The sequence below is a fragment of the Schistocerca nitens genome, chromosome 2 (assembly GCF_023898315.1).
Source record: "Schistocerca nitens isolate TAMUIC-IGC-003100 chromosome 2, iqSchNite1.1, whole genome shotgun sequence".
Taxonomy (NCBI): domain Eukaryota; kingdom Metazoa; phylum Arthropoda; class Insecta; order Orthoptera; family Acrididae; genus Schistocerca; species Schistocerca nitens.
Genome location: NC_064615.1, coordinates 271,303,293 through 271,327,559, shown reverse-complemented (window position 1 = coordinate 271,327,559; position 24,267 = coordinate 271,303,293). Strand labels below are relative to the sequence as shown.

Here is a 24,267-nt window from a genome sequence, read left to right as displayed (position 1 = left end):
ACTGCATATAACTTTGGGATGAAAATATGTCTACAAAGAAATTCCAGTACTAACATAAAATGAAGCTAACAGGAATCACAACGCAATGAGTGTTGAATGTAACAGTGTATCTCCATAAAAGCATTTATGCAATTTCCGTGTTGGCCTTAGTAAATTTATCTGGTTTTTGCGTTGTGTTGTGCGTACACATTGGTCTAGTATGATTTCCACAACAGATTTTTTTGCATGGGGAGTAATTTCAAGAACACTCCTTTCTCTGTTTACTTTCGTCTTATGATATACGGTTCGTATTTGTTGTCAGAGCACAATAATTGTCACTAGAAAGTTTTAGCCGTGTTGCTAAATCGTGCTAACAACAATGGCAATTCGTGGATGGAATAATATGTAAAAGGAACTAGGCAACTACACACCTGCAGCTGGCTGATGTGTGTGACATAGAAACACACAACAGAAAACAGTATTTATATCAGTGATTGAGCTTTTGCTCTTACCTTAGTAGAAGTATACACAGATTCACACACACAACCACACACAGACACCCAAACACCATGCCTGTGGCCACAGCTGACTGTTTATTATCAATAGCTATCGTCTGGGCAGGAGGCAGTGTGGAAGGGGTAGGGAAGGATGCTCAAGGCGAGGAAGTGTTAGTGGGATAGTGTGGTGCAGTTCTTGCCACAGATCACTTGGTGGCTGCACAAAAAGACAGAGAGTTCAAAGTGTAGAGCATATGGGAGGTAGGGGGAGGAGAGGAAGCAGACTGTCTGCTCTCAGGAATGCCCTCTACCAAACAGTGGCAAACTGCAAATTTGGCCATCCAGTAACCAAACATGCTGCATGCAACAGCATAAATGACTGCAAGAGCTGCTTCACCATCTGAGCCATTTACATACACCCTTCCAGCACTAGTTTCTCTGAAGTGCATAGGTGAGAACTGTATCTCCAGCATAATACAGTGTTTTCGCAATCCTCTAGCCCTAAACTTCAGCTAACTTGTTTCCCAGTGCCCCACCTCACCTCACACACACCTCACCACCCTCTCCCTTTCTTTCTTCCCTCCATGTCTCCCACCTAATCTTCCCCCTTTCATTTTGTTGTGCAGCTGCTGAGTCATCTGCAGAAAGACGTGCCTCACACTATCCCACTAACACACGCCCCGTGTGTTCTTCCCTACACTTTCCCCACTGCTATCTGTCCAGACAACTGCTAACGATAATCAACAATTTGTCTCGCTGTGGCCAGGGGTGTGTGCATTTTGGTTTGAGAGAGAATAGAGAGAATGTTATTTTCTTCTGCTCGAGAAAGAGCAAGAACTCAAAAGCTAGTTAATATGAATACTTTTTTCAGTCGATGTTCCTATGTGCCATGCGTCAGTTGACTGTTGCTGACTGGATGCCTTTCATTTATTTTACATATGTATCATGCTGACTTAGACACCAATCTCCTTAGTTGGAACAAAGTTCGGTGTTACATAATAGAATGGAGTCCTAAATACTGTTCAATTTCTAAGCTAACATCTAAATTGACCTGAAGTCAGCACGGTTTAAGCAATCGGCCCTTAGTTTCTCATGTCCTTATCTAATTCCCTCAGCATTGCTTGATTTAATTCAACTTCACTGTATTCCCCCCTCCCTTTCTTTTTTTACTTTTGTTGATACTCGTGACCTCTTTTTCAAGACTTAATCTACTCTATACAGCATAGTAGTCCAGCCACAGAAGAACAAAAAAGGCTGATTGGGGGGGGGGGGGGAGATTGTGTAGCTGCAAAATTTTGTACAGTGGTAGGAGGGAGTGTCGTATACTAAAAATCCATGCCGGTGGGGTACGAACATCAAGGGGGGGGGGGGACCTTTGCTGTGTAAAGGTCACATTTTTGTTTTTCTGGAATACCTAGAAAATTATGGTTTCTAGTAAAAATGTTTCCTAGTGCAAAATTAAATTATCTTAAAATTGCCTGCAAAAAAAAGTCACATTCATTTTTTCTCTAGGACTAATAGTTTCTACATCTACATCTACATTCATACTCCGCAAGCCACCCAACGGTGTGTGGCGGAGGGCACTTTATGTGCCACTGTCATTACCTCCCTTTCCTGTTCCAGTCGCGTATGGTTCGCGGGAAGAACGACTGTCTGAAAGCCTCCGTGCGCGTTCTAATCTCTCTAATTTTACATTCGTGATCTCCTCGGGAGGTATAAGTAGGGGGAAGCAATATACTCGATACCTCATCCAGAAACGCACCCTCTCGAAACCTGGCGAGCAAGCTACACCGCGATGCAGAGCGCCTCTCTTCCAGAGTCTGCCACTTGAGTTTGCTAAACATTTCCGTAACGCTATCACGATTACCAAATAACCCTGTGACGAAACGCGCCGCTCTTCTTTGGATCTTCTCTATCTCCTCCGTCAACCCGATCTGGTACGGATCCCACACTGATGAGCAATACTCAAGTATAGGTCGAACGAGTGTTTTGTAAGCCACCTCCTTTGTTGATGGACTACATTTTCTAAGCACTCTCCCAATGAATCTCAACCTGGCACCCGCCTTACCAACAATTAATTTTATATGATCATTCCACTTCAAATCGTTCCGCACGCATACTCCCAGATATTTTACAGAAGTAACTGCTACCAGTGTTTGTTCCGTTATCATATAATCATACAATAAAGGATCCTTCTTTCTATGTATTCGCAATACATTACATTTGTCTATGTTAAGGGACAGTTGCCACTCCCTGCACCAAGTGCCTATCCGCTGCAGATCTTCCTGCATTTCGCTACAATTTTCTAATGCTGCAACTTCTCTGTATACTACAGCATCATCCGCGAAAAGCCGCATGGAACTTCCGACACTATCTACTAGGTCATTTATATATATTGTGAAAAGCAATGGTCCCATAACACTCCCCTGTGGCACGCCAGAGGTTATTTTAACGTCTGTAGATGTCTCTCCATTGATAACAACATGCTGTGTTCTGTTTGCTAAAAACTCTTCAATCCAGCCACACAGCTGGTCTGATATTCCGTAGGCTCTTACTTTGTTTATCAGGCGACAGTGCGGAACTGTATCGAACGCCTTCCGGAAGTCAAGAAAAATAGCATCTACCTGGGAGCCTGTATCTAATATTTTCTGGGTCTCATGAACAAATAACGCGAGTTGGGTCTCACACGATCGCTGTTTCCGGAATCCATGTTGATTCCTACATAGTAGATTCTGGGTTTCCAAAAACGACATGATACTCGAGCAAAAAACATGTTCTAAAATTCTACAACAGATCGACGTCAGAGATATAGGTCTATAGTTTTGCGCATCTGCTCGACGACCCTTCTTGAAGACTGGGACTACCTGTGCTCTTTTCCAATCATTTGGAACCCTCCGTTCCTCTAGAGACTTGCGGTACACGGCTGTTAGAAGGGGGGCAAGTTCTTTCGCGTACTCTGTGTAGAATCGAATTGGTATCCCGTCAGGTCCAGTGGACTTTCCTCTGTTGAGTGATTTCAGTTGCTTTTCTATTCCTTGGACACTTATTTCGATGTCAGCCATTTTTTCGTTTGTGCGAGGATTTAGAGAAGGAACTGCAGTGCGGTCTTCCTCTGTGAAACAGCTTTGGAAAAAGGTGTTTAGTATTTCAGCTTTACGCGTGTCGTCCTCTGTTTCAATGCCATCATCATCCCGGAGTGTCTGGATATGCTGTTTCGAGCCACTTACTGATTTAACGTAAGACCAGAACTTCCTAGGATTTTCTGTCAAGTCTGTACATAGAATTTTACTTTCGAATTCACTGAACGCTTCTCGCATAGCCCTCCTTACGCTAACTTTGACATCGCTTAGCTTCTGTTTGTCTGAGAGGTTTTGGCTGCGTTTAAACTTGGAGTGAAGCTCTCTTTGCTTTCGCAGTAGTTTCCTAACTTTGTTGTTGTACCACGGTGGGTTTTTCCCGTCCCTCACACTTTTACTCGGCACGTACCTGTCTAAAACGCATTTTACGATTGCCTTGAACTTTTTCCATAAACACTCAACATTGTTAGTGTCGGAACAGAAATTTTCGTTTTGATCTGTTAGGTAGTCTGAAATCTGCCTTCTATTACTCTTGCTAAACAGATAAACCTTCCTCCCTTTTTTTTATATTCCTATTAACTTCCATATTCAGGGATGCTACAACAGCCTTATGATCACTGATTCCCTGTTCTGCACTTACGGAGTCGAAAAGTTCGGGTCTATTTGTTATCAGTAGGTCCAAGATGTTATCTCCACGAGTCGGTTCTCTGTTTAATTGCTCGAGGTAATTTTCGGATAGTGCACTCAGTATAATGTCACTCGATGCTCTGTCCCTACCACCTGTCCTAAACATCTGAGTGTCCCAGTCTATATCTGGTAAATTGAAATCTCCACCTAAGACTATAACATGCTGAGGAAATTTATGTGAAATGTATTCCAAGTTTTCTCTCAGTTGTTCTGCCACTAACGCTGCTGAGTCGGGAGGTCGGTAAAAGGAGCCAATTATTAACCCAGCTCGGTTGTTGAGTGTAACCTCCACCCATAATAATTCACAGGAACTATCCACTTCTACTTCACTACAGGATAAACTACTACTAACAGCGACGAACACTCCACCACCGGTTGCATGCAATCTATCCTTCCTAAACACCGTCTGTACCTTTGTAAAAATTTCGGCGGAATTTATCTCTGGCTTAAGCCAGCTCTCTGTACCTATAACGATTTCAGCTTCGGTGCTTTCTATCAGCGCTTGAAGTTCCGGTACTTTACCAACGCAGCTTCGACAGTTTACAATTACAATACCGATTGCTGCTTGGTCCCCGCATGTCCTGACTTTGCTCCGCACCCTTTGAGGCTGTTGCCCTTTCTGTACTTGCCCGAGGCCATCTAACCTAAAAAACCGCCCAGTCCACGCCACACAACCCCTGCTACCCGTGTAGCCGCTTGCTGCGTGTAGTGGACTCCTAACCTATCCAGCGGAACCCGAAACCCCACCACCCTATGGCGCAAGTCGAGGAATCTGCAGCCCACATGGTCGCAGAACCGTCTCAGCCTCTGATTCAGACCCTCCACTCGGCTCTGTACCAAAGGTCCGCAGTCAGTCCTGTCGACGATGCTGCAGGGGATTGAAAATCGCCGATTATTAAAAATCAAACAGTGGAAAATCCAGGTTGGAATAGCATCAGTGTTGTGAAAAGGATAGATAGCTACTTGCCGTAAAGATGGCAAGTTGAGTTGCAGACAGGTACAACTAAAAGTGTTACACATTTGAGCTCTCGGACATGGTCCTTCAGAAAGGAGAGCGCGCTTGCCCCCCCCCCCCCCCCCCCCCACACACACACACACACTTGTGCACACATGACCACTATCTCCGACCAGAGAAATGGTGTTTTAATGATATAAAGTTAATGTTTATTGTTAAAAGAAGTGGATTAAGAACAGTTATTAAATGTGCGTACCACATGTAAGTTCAGCAGCACCATGTTGGGGTATAAATAGTGTTCTGGGGGTGTAAACGGGTGGAGCAGCTGGGGGTGGAGTAGAAGCATAAGGGAAGGTAGGTCACCTAATTGTTTTTCTGCTTTCCCTCCTTCATAGTTCTGCAATCTGAAGAGCGAGCTGGTGATTCATCATTATATCACAAGAAACAACCAAAGGATGTTTCACAAAGTTATACCGAACCTCCGCAATGCAGCTTATGAATCACTGGTGATGCACTGCACAGGTTTGCGTGGGGCCATTTATTTGCCATAAAGTTCATTAATGCTACATGGAATACAATTATGAGTTGTTAATAATAATAATAAAATGCATATGAGAAGAGTCGGTGTAATTCTTTGCACTGATAGAGGGGAAATTCTTAGTCATCCTGTGCATCATCTCCAGCATTTTTCCAGGAGAGGCAATGTCCCCCACTACAAGCACTGCTCACTTTCCATTTTGCAGATGGACCTTACCCCCCCAGCATTTCCTGACCAGTTCTCTTATGTGACTACAGTGGTTATATTGTGGAGTTACTTTCATTTTATTAAATGAGTGCTTGTTTGCACTTGTTAAGTGAGCTATTATGTAGAGAAAGTTCAATCACTGGAGCTGTCACCTGTGTAATTAAACACATAGAAGAACCTATAATATAGGTAACATTCTGTCAGTAGTATCTGACAACGTCAATTTCGTTGTCTCCGCTATCACTGGCTGGAATGCTTTTCAGCATGACAGTTATTGAACACATCATCCAAGCCTCAGCTCTTCCATCATCTGAGGAAGCCGAGAGGTGTAAATTGTCTCCCTCTGCAAGAATAAACCTGATGTAAACAAACACAATGATCGATCAGAAGCCATAGCACACGTGTGGTGTTACACTCTTGGAAGTAGATTCTACTTCTGTATTAGATATATTATTACATTAAATGAAACTTTTTTTAAGGTATTCAATTGTGTTAACAGCCGTCAACGTTTTTCTGAATCACGCATTAGCTACACAGTTTTTATTTCAAAAATTGGGTACAGTCACAGCCTCTGCGGCATTGTACTCGGATTATATGATATAAAGTTAATTATATATCTTTCTGTTCCGTAGTGAAACACACATGTGGAATACAGTTAAAAGTGCTGAGAAATAGGCTATTGTTAATGTTTTTCATAAATTTACGGAGATAATCAGTTTTGAAGTTTTCCCAGTCACTGTATGTAATACAGTTGATACATAAATCCACATCGTAAGTGTAGTGCACTCGTTAGCATAATGGAATGTTAACCAAATACAGCTGATGATTCTTTAGTTCAAATCTCCCCAGTATCATTCTTTGTTTCTCGTTCAGTTTGAAATACCTACATCATGCAATTATAAAACTCATCATTTTTTATGAATAATACAAGTCTTCTTGTTTCTAATAACATATTGGATGCAAAATTCCTGTTTTCATTTCAAATATGAATCCTTAATTATCAATGTTTTATGAAAGACTGTTCATAAAAGTTGCTTAAATTTAATTTTTAAGGCAAAAACGAAAAACCAAATCCTCTTTATTTGGATTATCGTTTTAATACCACAGAGGTAAATAAGTATCATAGAAAAACGAAAAACAATCATTTTCACATCGTCGAGTACATCACACAAATGCTGCTTTTTTTACATTTGCTACTGTACCATTACAATATGAACCCAACAGAACTGATCTGGAGCCAAGTTGCAGGATTTGGCCTGAGAAGTAACGAAATTGTTGAGTTGCCAGACATACTGGAACTAATGCAAGCAGCTTTTTCACATGTCAGTGCTTGACACTGGCGGGATATAGAACAGCTCGTCATAAAACAAGGAGAGAAAATACGGCGCCTGGTTGGCTTCGTGGACTCTGTTGTTGGTAGGCTCATTATCAACGTAGCAGGTGACACTTCCAGAATTGAAATGTATTTATCAGATTCGGATAAGAAAAGGGCTAAGGGATTACCAGATGACTGACTGTAATTAATACCTTCAGTGGCTTCAGTATTCAACAGTACAGTGAAATCCCTGTAGATGCTTTTGCTTTACACACAGCTCCCTCAGAAAAATTACCCTATGTATAAGTTAGAAATTTTCATCACTCTTGTTTGTAATTAGAATACTGTGTCAGATGAGGACGAGTGCATTTTATGCTTTCTTTGTGGCCACCTAAGAAGCTCGCGGTAGTGCTGGAGTTTCTCGGAATACTGTTTCATTCTCTTTAAAAATTAAATGACATTCAGAGCTATATTGTTACTTTGCTCATCTCTTTTTTACATCTTAACTGCAACTGCTCACATCATTGCAGGGTAGGTGGAGCATTGGCTGGCCAGTGCTGTACAAGTTTAATGTGCCAGTAAAGCTGTTGTCCCGCCTTATCGCTCAGTCTTTGTATGTGTAACACAGCATAAAACACATTCTTATGATCGTACTTGACAGTACTGGTCACATCTTCGCTTGCAATCCACATGAAACGAAATCCAATGAGATTCCAGCAGTCGTGGAAGAATACATGGTGTAATGTTTACATAGATTTATTGTTATGATGAACAGAGTATAGGTGCTATAGACCGTCAGATATTTCAACACAGGTCAAGCGGCTTGAACATGATTCATCAAACATATTCATACCCACCTTGGGAGAGGGGTATAGTGTGGATGTGTGGTAGGTGGCTTCACTCAGTGCAGTCCATCCTAGAAGTGCCAGCAGTTCCTGAATGGAAGAAATTTATGCATTCTACTAGTAACACAATTAATGGTGAGAGAAGTGCAGTAACTTTGTCATACATTAATTCACCACCAATTGACAACACAATTGCACAGCTTTATAGTGCACTGCCAATGATAGACAGCAATGAGATGCCACATTTATCAATCCAATCACTTTACCACCAATGCTACAGAATTCATGACATCAAACTTACAGATTTTCTCTTGTCAGCCATTGTTTATAGGAACACATTTTACATAAAAGCCTGCTTAACAACTGCAAATATGTACTCAGTTAATAAACTGAAATTGGTCATTGAAGTTATTTTGTCTACTCTGTACAGGAAACACTGCAGAGGTACAGCTTGTCTGTAAACTGAAAAGTGAGCAGTGCTTCTTGTGGGTTAGGTTGCTTTTCCCGGAAGAATGCTAGTGCTGATGTACAGGATACTAAAAATGGATTTTCTCTCTAACAGTGCAGAACAGTGGACAGAGATTTGTGTAGATTCTGTCCCTATGTAGATCTTGCATTAGTATTATTTGTAGAAAATAACCACCAACCATGCATGTTTGCACATTGTGTTGCCACTGATTATAATGTGTGCTGCAGAGGATTGGTATAACTTTGTGAAACACCCTGTAGTAACATCTTGTGATATAGTGAGGCAGATAGTGAAGAACTGACTCCTAACTTTCCAACTTTTCAGCTGCCGAGGAGGGGAATGCATAACCACAACCTGGTGACCCACCTTTCCTTGCGTTTCTACCCTCCACCAACATCCCTGCCACCCTGTTACACACCAGAACATAATTTATCCCCTCAAAATGATTCTAGTGCACTTAGAAGTCGTATTCACATTTAATACTTGTTCTTTACACACTTCATATAACAGTAAAAAATTAATTTTATACCATTAAAACATTGGTTTTTGGAAAATTTTATGTAGTGTAATTTTGTACTGGGAATCACTTTCACCAGAAGCTGCAGTTTGAATTATTCAAGAAAAACATGAAAAGCGACCACTAAATGTCCCCATCCCCACACTCGTAACCCACCAGAGGGATTTTTAGTATGTTGTTCATGACACTCCCCTACCACTGTAAAAAACGTTTGTGGTTATATGAGTTCCCTCCCACCCCAATTTTCCTTTGTTGACTGGACTGTAGCTTCTCTATCCTCTGCCATCTCTGACAGAATTACAATGTTGTTGACAAGCCTCAAAGTTTTAATTTTTGTTTCTCAAACTTTGTTGTTGTTGATGATGTTGTTGTTGTTGTTTTGGTCTTCAGTCATGAGACTGGTTTGATTTCAGCTCTCCATGCTACTCTATCCTGTGCACGATTCTTCATCTCCCAGTAACTACTGCAACCTACATCCTTCTGAATCTGCGTAGTGTATTCATCTCTTGGTCTCCCTCTACGATTTTTACCCTCCACGCTGCCCTCCAATACTAAATTGGTGATCCCTTAATGCCTCAGAACATGTCCTACCAACCGATCCCTTCCTCTAGTCAAGTTGTGCCACAAATTTCTCTTCTCCCCAATTCTATTCAATACCTCCTCATTAGTTATGTGATCTACCCTTCTAATCTTCAGCATTCTTCTGTAGCACCACATTTCGAAAGCTTCTATTCTCTTCTTGTCCAAACTATTTATCGTCCACGTTTCACTTCCATACATGGCTACACTCCATACAAATACTTTCAGAAACAACTTCCTGACACTTAAATCTATACTCAGTGTTAACAATTTCCACTTCTTCACTTTTCTTGCCATTGCCAGTCTACATTTTATATCCTCTCTACTTTGACCATCATCAGTTATTTTACTCCCTAAATAGCAAAACTCCTTTACTACTTTGTCTCATTTCCTAATCTAATCCCCTCAGCATCACCCGATTTAATTTGACTACATTCCATTATCCTCGTTTTGCTTTTGTTGATGTTCATCTTATATCCTCCTTTCAAGACACTGTCCATTCCGTTCAACTGCTCTTCCAAGTCCTTTGCTGTCTCTGACAGAATTACAATGTCATCGGCGAACCTCAGAGTTTTTACTTCTTCTCCATGAATTTTAATACCTACTCCGAATTTTTTCTTTTGTTTCCTTTACTGCTTGCTCAATATACAGATTGAATAACATCGGGGAGAGGCTACAACCCTGTCTCACTCCTTTCCCAACCACTGCTTCCCTTTCATGCCCCTCGACTCTTATAACTGCAGTCTGGTTTCTGTACAAATTGTAAATAGCCTTTCGTTCCTTGTATTTTACCCCTGCCACCTTCAGAATTTGAAAGATAGTATTCCAGTTAACGTTGTCAAAAGCTTTCTCTAAGTCTACAAATGCTAGAAATGTAGGTTTGCCTTTTCTTAATCTTTCTTCTAAGATAAGTCATAAGGTTAGTATTGCCTCACGTGTTCCAACATTTCTACGGAATCCAAACTGATCTTCCCCGAGGTCCGCTTCTACCAGTTTTTCCATTCGTCTGTAAAGAATTCACGTTAGTATTTTGCAGCTGTGACTTATTAAACTGATAGTTCGGTAATTTTCACATCTGTCAACACCTGCTTTCTTTGGGATTGGAATTATTATATTCTTCTTGAAGTCTGTGGGTATTTCGCCTGTCTCATACATCTTGCTCACCAGTTGGTAGAGTTTTGTCATGACTGGCTCTCCCAAGGCCATCAGTAGTTCTAATGGAATGTTGTCTACTCCCGGGGCCTTGTTTCGACTCAGGTCTTTCAGTGCTCTGTCAAACTCTTCACGCAGTATCTTATCTCCCATTTCATCTTCATCTACATTTCCATAATATTGTCCTCAAGTACATCGCCCTTGTATAAACCCTCTATATACTCCTTCCACCTTTCTGCCTTCCCTTCTTTGCTTAGAACTGGGTTGCCATCTGAGCTCTTGATATTCATACAAGTGGTTCTCTTCTCTCCAAAGGTCTCTTTAATTTTCCTGTAGGCAGTATCTATCTTACCCCTAGTGAGACAAGCCTCTACATCCTTACATTTGTCCTCTAGCCATCCCTGCTTAGCCATTTTGCACTTCCTGTCGATCTCATTTTTGAGACGTTTGTATTCTTTTTTACCTGCTTCATTTACTGAATTTTTGTATTTTCTCCTTTCATCAATTAAGTGCGTTACCCAAGCATTTCTAGCAGCCCTTGTCTTTTTACCAACTTTATCCTCTGCTGCCTTCACTATTTCATCCCTCAAAGCTATCCATTCTTCTTCTACTGTATTTCTTTCCCCCATTCCTGTCAATTGTTCCATTATGCTCTCCCTGAAACTCTGTACAACCTCTGGTTTAGTCAGTTTATCCAGGTCCCATCTCCTTAAATTCCCACCTTTTTGCAGTTTCTTCAGTTTTAATCTACAGTTCATAACCAATAGATTGTGGTCAGAGTCCACATCTGCCCCTGGAAATGTCTTACAATTTAAAACCTGGTTCCTAAATCTCTGTCTTACCATTATATAATCTATCTGAAACCTGTCAGTATCCCCAGGCTTCTTCCATGTATACAACCAATTTTATGATCCTTGAACCTAGTGTTAGCTATGATTAAGTTGTACTCTGTGCAAAATTCTACCAGGCGGCCTGCTCTTTCATTTCTTCCCCCCAATCCATATTCACCTATGTTTCCTTCTCTCCCTTTTCCTACTACCGAATTCCAGTCACCCATGACTATTAAATTTTCGTCTCCCTTCACAATCTGAATAATTTCTTTTATTTCATCATACATTTCTTCAATTTCTTCGTCATCTGCAGAGCTAGTTGGCATATAAACTTGTACTACTGTGGCAGGCATGGGCTTCGTGTCTATCTTGGCCACAATAATGCGTTGAGTATGCTGTTTGTAGTAGCTTTCCCGCACTCCTATTTTTTTATTCATTATTAAACCTACTCCTGCATTATCCCTATTTGATTTTGTATTTATAACCCTGTATTCGCCTGACCAAAAGTCTTGCTCCTCCTGCCACCGAACTTCACTAATTCCCACTATATCTAACTTCAACCTATCCATTTCCCTTTTTAAATTTTCTAACCTACCTGTGCGATTAAGGGATCTGACATTCCACGCTCCGATCCGTAGAATGCCAGTTTTCTTTCTCCTGATAACGACGTCCTCCTGAGCAGCCCCCGTCCGGAGATCCGAATGGGGGACTATTTTACCTCCGGAATATTTTACCCAAGAGGACACCATCATCATTTAACAATACAGTAAAGCTGCATGCCCTCGGGAAAAATTACAGCCATGGTTTCCCCTTGCTTTCAGCCGTTCGCAGTACCAGCACAGCAAGGCCGTTTTGCTTAGTGTGACAAGGCCAGATCAGTCAATCATCCAGACTGTTGCCCCTGCAACTACTGAAAAGGCTGCTGCCCCTCTTCAGGAACCACGTGTTTGTCTGACCTCTCAACAGATACCCCTCCGTTGTGGTTGCACCTACGGTACGGCTATCTGTATCGCTGAGGCATGGAAGCCTCCCCACTGACGGCAAGGTCCATGGTTCATGGGGGGAGGCTTTTATCTTCCCAAATTTCTCATTGGTTTCCTTTACTGTTTGCTCAATATGCAGGTAGAGTAACATAAGGGATAAGCTACAGTTCTGTATCATTCCACTTTCAACCACTGCTTCACTTTCATATCCTTCCACTCCTGTAACTGCAGCCTGGTTTCAATACAAGTTGTGACAACCTTTTGTACCCTTTGTTTCGTCTTTGCTCGATTCCGAATTGCAAAGCTGCAGTAGTGCAATCAACAGTGCCAAAAGCTTCCTCTACATATTCATAATGCCATAAAAATACACTTGCCTTTTTCGAGCTTCACCTTGTATGATAAATTGTGATATCAGTAACCCAAGTATTTTTCTACATTTTTTCAGAATGGAAACTGATCTACTCCAAGAATGGTTTCTAGCAATCATTCCATTCTTCTGTAAATAATTTGTGTCAGTATTTTGCAACTATGGCTGATTAACATGACAAAATGTCTTGTCCATCATAACGGTGAGATACATTAAAGTACGTCCTCTTTTGGAATGATGATCAATGAAATTGTTCGATTTATTATGTATGCCAAAGTCCACTATGAGTTACAGGTGATAATATGAATCAGATGCACGAAATCTGTGCTGAAGGAGTTTGAAGAAATTTGCTGAAATTCGTAATCTCAACTTTTGTTAGTTATTATAAGCTTTCTGGAGGCAGACATCTTCCAACAGACTGATGTTCAAAACCAGCTATAGAACATGCATATAAAGCGGTCACTTAAGTATCATACTCAGTTTCACAACTTCAGTCAAACGGTTTAAGCACAGGCAAAATGTCTACTCTGTCATCTGCATCTGTAATAGACGTCCCACTCAGCGGTCCACTTGCCAGCGTGTTACCCAGTCTATTATTAGTTAATGCAGTAGTATTTGAAAGTGTAGAAATAGTAACTACATTATCAGGACATTTTTCATGTTTTGATCTGTTTTCAAAATATCACAGCAAAGAGCTTGCAATAGAAGAGATTTGTTTCACAGTATTGAAGATGTAGTAGTTATAGCTCTGAAGGTTTGAAGGAGAGGATATGGGCAGGTGTATTGCAGAGGGCAGCACACGAAGAGGATGGGAGACAAGAATAGGGAGGAGGTGATAGGAAATGGGGGGAGGGGGGGTGGAAACTGTTGGGTGGAGGGTGTGGGGACAGTACATGGCGGTAGGTTGAGGCTGGGATAATTTAGGGAGTGGAGAATGTGTTGTAAGGCTAACTCCCACAGCATATATTAAAAAAACAATACAATGATTGCAACAGAGCTGGTATGACACAGTGAAGAGGTACGATAAGCGTGTAACGACTGGAATAGGACATGCTGGGCGGGTGGATTAGTGAGATGTTGTACCTGGGTCTTCCACAGGGGATTTGACCCCTGTGGCAAGGGGCTGGGACTTGGCGTGGCATAGGGATGGACTAGGATGTTGGGTGGGTTGAAAGATCACCACCTTAGTAGGGGTGAGAAGCATCTTGGGTAGGATGTACCTCATTTCAAGGTATGATGATACATAATCAAAAGCCCTGATGAAGGATGAGGTTCTGTTTTTCCCGTCTGGGGTGGTATTGGGTGACAAAGGGGGCACTCCCTTGTAACTATTTCTTGGTGGTGGCAGGTAATTGGAGACACAGGCACAGGATATCTATTTCTGGACTAGGTATGGAGGATAGTGCCTGACTGTGAAGGCCTCTTTGAGACCCTCAGTATACGGGGCAAGGGAGTTCTTGTCACTGCAGATATGCAATCCCTGCGGGATTTTTTTGGTTTGGAAGAGATGACAGCTGTCTAAATACAGATACTGTCATTGATTGGCAAGTTTAATGTGCACAAAAGTCTGGACAGAGCCATCAGAGAGGCAGAGGTCAACATCCAGGAGGGTGGCATGCTGGGTTGAGGAGGGCCAGGTGAAGTGGGTGGAAGATAAGGTGTTGAGGTTGTGAAGGAATGAAGACAGAGTATCTTGGCCCTGAGTCTAATTCATGAATATATCATCAATGAACCTGAACCAGAGAAGGGGTTTGGTATTTTGGGAGGCAAGGGAGGTCTCCTTTAGATATCCTGTAAACAGGGTGACATAGGGTTCCATTCAGGTGCCCATGGCCATGCCGAAGATTTGTTTGTATACCTTACCTTCACAGGAGAGGTAACTGTGAGTTAGAATAGAGTGAGTAAGGTGTATGAGGAATGAGGTAGTGGGTTTAGAGTTGGAAGGATGTTGAGAAATAGTATTCAATAGTGATGAGGCCATGGTCATGGGGATGTTGGTGTCAAGGGTATTAGCATCAACAGTGACGATTAGGGATCCAGGGTTGGGAATGGTGGAGAGAGGCCTCACCATCCTTCTCCTCAGATCACCAACCTTTTAGTGGAATAAAGAACAACCATGCACAACCTCAAAACAAATGCTGACCTAGTCATCCTACCTGCAGACAGAGTTTCCAGCACTGTTGTTATGAATTGCAGTGACTACCTGGTGGAAGGCATCTGCCAGTTGTGCGCCTCCTCCACCTACAAACTCTCCCAGAGTGATACCACCTCCGAAGTCCAACATAATATCCAATGCCTACTTAAAGCCTCAGGCCATTCCCAGAACCTCTGCCCTGAATCCATTTCCCTCCTCACACCTACCGACCGAGGTGGCGCAGTGGTTAGCACACTGGACTCGCATTCAGGAGGACGACGGTTCAATCCCGCGTCCGGCCATCCTGATTTAGGTTTTCCGTGATTTCCCTAAATCGCTCCAGGCAAATGCCGGGATGGTTCCTTTGAAAGGGCATGGCCGACTTCCTTCCCCGTCCTTCCCTAATGCGATGAGACCGATGACCTCGCTGTTTGGTCTCTTCCCCCAAACAACCCAACCCAACCTCCTCACACCTATGACACCTTGTGCACCCACCTTCTGCATACTCCCCAAAATCCACAAACCTAACAATCCTGGCCACCCCATCATAGCTGGTTGTTGTGCCTCCACTTAAAGAATTTCGGCCCTCATTAACCTACACTTCCAAGCAGCTATCTGTAATCTAGCCTCCCACATAAAAGAGACCAACTACTTCCTTCATCGATGCTGCACCATCCCCGTCCATTTACATCCTGGATCCCTACTCATCACTGTTGATGCCACTTCCCTATACGCCAGCATACCTCGTGCCCATCATCTTAGTGCTATTGAGCACTACCTTTTTTAATGTCCTTCAGACTCCAAACCCACTACCCCATTCCTCATTCACCTTAGTAACTTTATCCTGGTACACAATTATTTCTCCTTTGAAGGGAAGGTATACAGATATCCTATCTTCATACCTTCACAGCTTCAATCATTTCTCTCCCATCGGCTTCACCTGGTCCTTGTCAACCCCGTGTACCACCTACTTCGACCAACTCTTCCCTGATGGCTCCATCCATGCCTCTGTCCACATGAAACTGACCAACCAACAACAGTACCAGCATTTCAACAGCTGTAATTTCTTTCACGCCAAAAAATCCCTTGCGTGTAGCCCGGCCGCCCAGGTACGACACATCTGCAGTGACAGGAACTCCACTTGCCCCATATGCTGATGGTCTCAGCAAGGCCTTCACAGACAAGGACTAACCCTCAGACCTAGTCCTCAAACAGATTTCCCGCAATGAAAGGAGTTGCCCCTTTGCCACCCTCTACTATGCAAACTAGAACAACTGAACCACATCCTCTGTCATGTCTGAAATTAGGGACATCCTACCCGAGATCCTTCGCACTACTTCTAAAGTGGTTTGACTGACTCAGTATGCACATCTATAATCTGATGCCACTGAATACAGTCCTTGAGGGTGTCACATTTTTTCCTGCCATTGAAACTGACGCAAGCTACAGTATACTGCATGGTGGAGGCTACTTCGTACCAGTGTTAGTAAATTTGCCATATTCCATTTGTTTATTGATTGAGAGAAAAGTTATTATTCTTCCTCCTCTTCTCTTTCCTTGCCTTCACCTCATATCTTCACAGCGTCCGCATCTTAATCTCAATTTGACAGTGTTAGTGATATAAGGTGGCTGGATGCCCTTCATGTTGACATCCTTCCCTTCCCTGGTGCCCCATCCGTATTATCCTTCTGAAACCAAGAACTTGTTTTTGCAAGTCTTGTAACTGATTCAGGCCATTGGTACTAGTCCAGTATTCATACAGTCAAATGTAGGAAACTGCCTAAAAGCCACATCCAGGCTGGCCTGCACACCAGCCCTTGTCATCCGTCCACCAGGCAGATGTGATTCCAGACTGACATGCTTTCCCAAATCCCATGCTAACATGCTTCCTGATCTCTTGTATTTTATTCTTGTTGCCTCTACATTAGATACACAATGATGGCAGCAGAATTGACATACGGTCTTCTAAAATACCAGTTGTCTAAATTTGCCCTACATATTTGTATAAGAATAATGTCATCTTTCTTCCAAAAACTTCCATTTATGTTTTCCGAGCCTCTATTCTTAAGCTTTCTTATGGGCTACACAAACTTAATTTGATCCTAGCAGTGTGTTTCTCAGTTCATTTGATATTTTCTTTTCTGCCCATATAGTGCCCTAGGATTAGTTGCAGTAGCATCTATTTTATAGATGTACCATACTTTCCCAGAAAGCTTTCAATAAATTTAACTTTTCCATTCAACCTGCCTACTGCTGATTTTGTGTTATCATCCCATGCCATATCATTTCTAACTATTACTGCTAAATACTTACACGGTTTGACTTACCCCAGTTGTTCACCACTAATTTTATAATTGGATACTATCAGGTCCTTTCTCTTGGTTACAGACATTCTTGCATTTATCCACATGTAAAGAGAGGTGCTATGTAATACACCACAGATATTTTGCCCAACTATTTCTGGTATTCTGTACAATTGTCCAGTGATAATACTTTTTTGTACACACCTGCAATGGCAGCGAACATTATAATTGTGCTGCTGAATGTATCTGACAAGTTCTGTATTTATATTAAGCACATTGGAAGTCACATATCACTTCCTTGAGGCTTGCTTGATGTTACTTTCATCTATGTAGAATATTTGCTGCCCATTAAAACATACTGAGTTCTTTCTTTAAAAGATCATTAAGTCTGTTATGTATCTGTGAAGGTACTCCATATAATCAAATCTTGCGTACAAGGGAACCTCCCCATCGCACCCCCCCTCAGATTTAGTTATAAGTTGGCACAGTGGATAGGCCTTGATAAAATGAACACAGATCAATTGAGAAAACAGGAAGAAGTTGTGTGGAACTGTGAAAAAATAAGCAAAATATACAAACTGAGTAGTCCAAGGGCCACATAGGCAACATAATGGACAATGTGAGCTGAGGAGTGCCGTGGTCCCGTGGTAGTGTGAGCAGCTGCAGAACGGGAGGTACTTGGTTCAAGTCTTCCCTCGAGTGAAAATTTTACTTTCTTTATTTTTGCATAGTTATTATCTGTCCGTTCATTCATTGACGTCTCTGTTCACTGTAATAAGTTTAGTGTCTGTGTTTAGCGACCGCATCGCAAAACCGTGTGATTAGTAGACGAAAGGACGTGCCTCTCCAATAGGAACCGAAAACATTTGATCGCAAGGTCATATGTCAACCGATTCCTCCACAGGAAAACACATCTGATATATTCTATAAGACACTGGTAACGGCATGTGCGTCACATGACAGGAATATGTTGTCGACCCACCTAACTTGTACACTTGGCGAATGGGTAAAAAGATTCTTCTACCTTGCCCGATTTAGGTTTTCTAGTGGATGTGATAATCACTCCAAAAAAGTGATGAAAACATAAGAGTTTGTCACATAAACTGAAAATAAAAAATTAAACTTTTCACTCGATGGAAGATTTTAACCAAGGACCTTTCGTTCCGCAGCTGCTCACGTTACCACGAGACCACGGCGCTCCTGCGTTCCAAGTGTCTTTGATGTTGCCTATCTTCCCATGAACTACTCAGTTTGTATATTTTGCTTATTTTTTCACAGTTCCACACAACTTCTTCCTGTTTTCTCAACTGATCTGTGTTCAGTTTTTCAAGGCCTATCCACAGTGCCAACTTATAACTAAATCTGAGGGGGAGGGGGGGTGCGATGGGGAGGTTCCCTTGTTAGTAGTTGACGACACCTACCGTAATAGTTCTCAAAAAGTCGGATGGTAAGTATTTTATGTCAAACAGAATGACTTCTCTCAGCACAGGCACCAACATTTGACAAGCAGTACAGCGGTAACAAAAGCATCCTAAGCATGGAATGCAAGAAGCTTGTCTGTAGCAGTGAAAGTGTTAAAGATGGAGTTAAATATTTTGGTTATCTATCTCCTGTTTCCAGTTTTTATACAAGACTCATCCACGAGAGGTTGGATGAAAGGCGTGCATTAGTTCATTGACCAGAATTTCCAAGCATTTTCTAATAATATTTCACCAGGATCTGACTGTGGAAAGCATAGTGAGCTTCATGCAAGGCCATTTTGTGGCTGAAAGAGTTGTCTTTATTTTCTGTGTCCATGATCTCACAATGGCCACAATCCCTGCTCATATCTGCTATTGATTGGTGCGACTGCTACGGTCACAGGTTCGAATCCTGCCTCGGGCATGGATGTGTGTGATGTCCTTAGGTTAGTTAGGTTTAAGTAGTTCTAAGTTCTAGGGGACTGATGACCACAGCAGTTGAGTCCCATAGTGCTCAGAGCCATTTGAGCCATTTTCTTGCTATTGATTGAAGATCTTAAAATAACAATATGACGTAAAAAAGAAAACTAGTTGTTCTTTACTGCCAGAAAGAAAGGGGGTGGGCACTTACTTTAGTGCAGTGCACAAACTTTTTAAGTTATAGCTGCTAAAAATGTGCTACTACACATCCTGGGTGCTCTGTATTGAGACATCATTTCTTAGAGCACTTTCTTCCTTTAGAGACCACTAATCTACTTCATTAAAGTACTCCCATACATATCAGTGCTAACAGTATACAAGATGGTATAAAAAAAGTTGCTTTCTTTGAATGAGCAGCATGTTCATTACTCTTGGTAAACTGGGTACTGATTTTGCTGTTTCATTTTGTTGTTTTGCTGTTTTTATTTGATAAGATGTGTAGGCATTAAGTCAATGTTTAACACATATACTTCGAAAGGTTCAGTGAACATGGTAATTCTCTTTTTCAGATTTGTCCATTTACCCTTCTTCACTAGAGTAGTAACTGGATGTTTTGTTAGGATAGGAATTGGAAATAATAATGGCAAACCAGTGTACAGAGTGAGTATACAACACATTAACTATTAACTTACGTAAGCATAAGATCTGTACGAAGGTTCATTGTAAATAGATCTTTCTTCAGTCAGTTTTGGACTTTGCATTGCACTCAATGACAACAAAGCTTATTGTTTTTATACACCTTTTGATAATTTCCAATGTCCATTGCAATTGGTATACATAGTGCAAAACTGTCATGGTGTGAGAGATATTGATTCTGTGCACAGCATTGACAGCACCAGCAATGATCAAGTGTGTCACTGTCATGGTGCAAGATGTTCATTTTGTTTGCGGTATTGGCAACAATGACAAAGATTTAATAAAAAAACTGACAGTAATTTAGCATACCTTCCTCCTGATCCAGATCTTCATTGACAATTCCATGATTCATGCGTGCAGATTTTGCTGTATCCAGGACACACTTTAGCTATATATTTCACCAAATTTGACGCATCTCCCCATGACAACCGATGCAGTTTCTAAAATTGTGATTTGGCATTAAATGAAGTCTAAACTGCTTTCCATGGTACACAGTCTCAGAAATAAATTCCACGAGGTAATAGTGGTGCAGCTTGACACTGCGTCAGCTTCACTCAGCATCAGATCACTGCTGGCATTGGATGATGTTGCATTGTCAGCAGCGCTGCAAACAAAATGGATATCTCACGCCATGACAGTCACATCAAGGATTATTATTAGCTTGTACCAGTTGCTGTAGAACTGTGTTTTTTTTTTTTTTTTTCACATTATAGTTGAAGTGGATAATATAATTACATGCACTAAATTTACAGCACGGAAATGACAGCAGTGTGAAATAATGATAATAACTTACGGAGTCTCAAACGAAGGCATTATGTTCCGGTTAAGTGAAGATAAAGTAAGCAAAAAATGTATTTTAGGAAAATTAATAAGATGATACAGGCAATAATAAGTTAATCATAACCCCATCTCAGAAGTAGTGACTTGGTTACTGCTTCAAATAATACGCTCATTCTTCAGTATCTAACATTTCACATTGCTGTTAACAGTGTGTTTGTGTATATTAGACAGTCATTGTACATACTGGTAACTGTAATTTGTATGTCTTAACTTTCTGGTGTTATAGCTGGACCTAATCATAGATATTAGCTTATCGGCAGTGGACTAATTCACCAAATGCCATCTGTCTATAGAGAATTCTGCGATAATTCTCCAGACTACACATTATTTATTCAAGCTGCAAAACTTTTAAAAGTTAATGATATGTTTTTGGGAGGAAATTCCTTGAAGGATAAGAGATTTTTTTCTGTAGATATACTCATTTTAAGAAACAAAACATCTGAAACAATTTCCTTGTGCATCACTACCATGTAAGAGTATAGATGGCCACCGCAGAATTTTGATTTTCTTGGCAACCTGTTGAAGTAATGTGAAGTTGCCAGATTTGCTTTCCAGTCTTGAAGCTATTTTCCAGCCTGGACGACAGTTACCAGCTTTCTACCATGGAATATCATCTCATCCTCTCATTGTGAGATCAGCTTTCCGTGACTTCCATCACATTGTGAAACACACTTTTTAACCCTCTTAAGATGCTGCCCAGGTAAATTCAAAACTGTAATCCTTGTCTACCTGTGATATTCTAATTACCTTTCCTGTGGCATCGCATTTCGATTGCTTCCAACTTTTTTCAGGTCACTGTTCTTTACTGTCCAGGATTCCATCACAAACAGTAGAAAGGAAAGCACCTCATATTGAAATAGATGATGTCACAAAATATTTAAATCTATCAAACATGAAAGATCATTTGAAAAATGCCTGAACTAATTATGTCCATGCTCTGGTCTCAGTTGTCTGAGTCCTTGTTTGCTCATTATCAAGAGTGAATATTCAGGACTGGGTATTATACACAGAGCACAAATGTCAAGCAGGTATGGAATCAACTTTTGATGCATTCCAATGAACCATTAAAATGTAAGGGAGTAATATGTCTTTGGAATACAACAGCATTGTCCGAGACTGAGAAATCACTGGTTTTCAGTTCATATTATGTATGTAAATGTACATCAAACACTACACAGCCAAACCTTCAACAGTTTTGTAATGATGAACTTCTTGCCCAGTTTATTTTTGCTTTGGTTCAAATATCTTTTTCTTTAACAGTTGTTTCTGTAAGTTAGAGTAGATGTTTCCCTGCACTAGAATATCCCATCTACTTGTAACAGTAGCAGCTCAGGCAGAACTTAGCGCCAGAAGAAATAGCTGAAGATTTTTAAGCTTGGGATTTAGGAATATGGGGAAGTAAGTAAGTACAAGAGTAAGAAGAATATGAACAGTGCAGTAGAGGAAATAATTGAGTTACTGAACACGAGCCAGATATAACCTAGCAGAACACCTTTCTCTTGGAAAAAGCCTCTTGATAGGCTTCAAAAAATTTGTTGAGCAGAGATAGTTATATCAGATGCAAAGAAATAAAGAGTGCAACAGTGGTAATAAAAGGGTAAGACAAATTGGGGGAAAGAAACACAAAATAACAAAAATACGCACTTGAAATCCCAGTTCTCATCATACACACACATTCTATGGTAGCTTTTGATATTCCATAAATATTTCTGCGTTTAATTCAGTCTGCCATATGTTGTTGTTGTTTCAATGTGAAACTGATTTTTTTAAAATTCAAATAATGTCGTTAGGGTGAGTTTTGCATGAATTAAGAGATATAGTTATAACTGAAGCTTACAATCAGTCCACAAAGTGTTCCAGGCTCAGTTCTGAGAGATTTATCTGTAGATATGATTTCTTTATTAGAAACGGACATATCGTAGGCATTATTTTGTTTGCAGAATGTACTTACTTTATATAAAAGTGCAGAATTCACTTCGACAGCAGTGCAGTAAAGTGAGCACTAAATTTTGAATTTTTAATCGAAGATTCTATTGCCAAAACTTTTAAGTCTGTCTTCCTATCTGGTATTCTGTGAGGTAGTATGTTCTTATGCTGTATTTCAGTTTCATTTTGTTTCAGTCAACTCCTCCCCCTCTGTTTTTGAACAGATAACCATCAGCTCCAAAAGTTTAGTTTCTATTTTCAGCTGTCATCCTGTCCACTGAATTATACTTCCTGCATTTGATAATAATAGATAAGCATGCATATTGTGATGTTAATGCATTTAACATGTGTTAAAAGTTTTATTTAATGTGTCAGTTTTCATTACGTTGGCTTACCTGATTTCAGGTTTGTGAAGTTAGTGGTGTGTGCGAAACCGGGAAAGTATACCAGCTGGGTAACACGCGTACCAACAAGGGCCTTAAGTTAAGGTGAGTATTAATATGTCATGGTAACTGTTATTTAAAGATATCATCCATTGCCTGTCTATAAGATTTGTCTCAATTTGCAGATGAGGTACGATGTAAATCCTGCAGAGAATGAACAGTAGTGAACTAAGTCATAAAGTAGAAAGTGTAGACTGTATTACGGGGGATGAAACAAAGATGCTTGAAGTCTAGATCAAGAGAGTGAGATTCAGGCACTTTGTGATTTGAGAAGCTCTTCCATTTGACAGAACTGTGTTCAAAGCCTTATTCAGTTATCTTAATTGAGCACTTAGGTAGTTTTCCCAGGCTAAGAGCCACAAAAGTAAAGCCACAGTTAATTCATTCCAACACCTTTATTCAGTCAGGCAAGAACTACTGTTAGTTCACATTTTTTACAGTAGGACTGCTGTTGGGGAAGTATGCTGGCAGTAGTAGTTTCTTTTCCCATTCCCACTTTCTTAAACTGCTATAGAGAGAAAAATGAAATGGGGTACACTATTTGTATACGTTTCATTGACGTTTTCATGAGCAATGTTGAGCTGAAGAATATTGTTGTTTCAGTACTAATGAAGTTATAAACTCAGTGTTCGATTTGTAAAAAATAGACTTTCTGGTACTGTGCCTTCCTGGGAGGAGTGGGAGGGGTTTGAAATCTAGACTTCATTGAAATATAGGCTTCGTAAAATGTTATTTTAAAGCTTTTCTGAGCATTTTTAAAGTGTGACTACAACATTCGTACCAATAAAAAATAAAGTTCTAACATACCACATCTCAAAATCTGTGGTTATGATTAATTTTTGTCAGAGATTCTGATATGGGGTACTGGTGCGTAGCATCAAATCAAGCTCTGGCTAAACTGTTTACAAGACGAAAGAAGAAAAGGTTTCCCACAACATTAGTTGTCCCTCAGCACAAAAGCCACTGCAATGTGTATGTGACTCTGTATAATCAAATCAATTCACTGATAATATTGTGTCAACCTCATGACTCTTCAAGATTGAGGGCA

The 24,267-nt window shown here is 40.8% G+C and overlaps 1 protein-coding gene across 1 annotated transcript in view; it reads left to right on the top strand.

Moving 5' to 3' along the window:
* Window positions 1–24,267, top strand: part of LOC126236013 (RNA polymerase-associated protein RTF1 homolog) — a 127,336-nt gene that overhangs the window by 28,063 nt on the left and 75,006 nt on the right. The window contains exons 7-8 of the mRNA XM_049945025.1: window positions 19,884–19,974; window positions 23,182–23,264. Of these exons, the coding sequence (XP_049800982.1) occupies window positions 19,884–19,974; window positions 23,182–23,264 (174 nt within the window). The remainder of the gene's footprint in view (window positions 1–19,883; window positions 19,975–23,181; window positions 23,265–24,267) is intronic.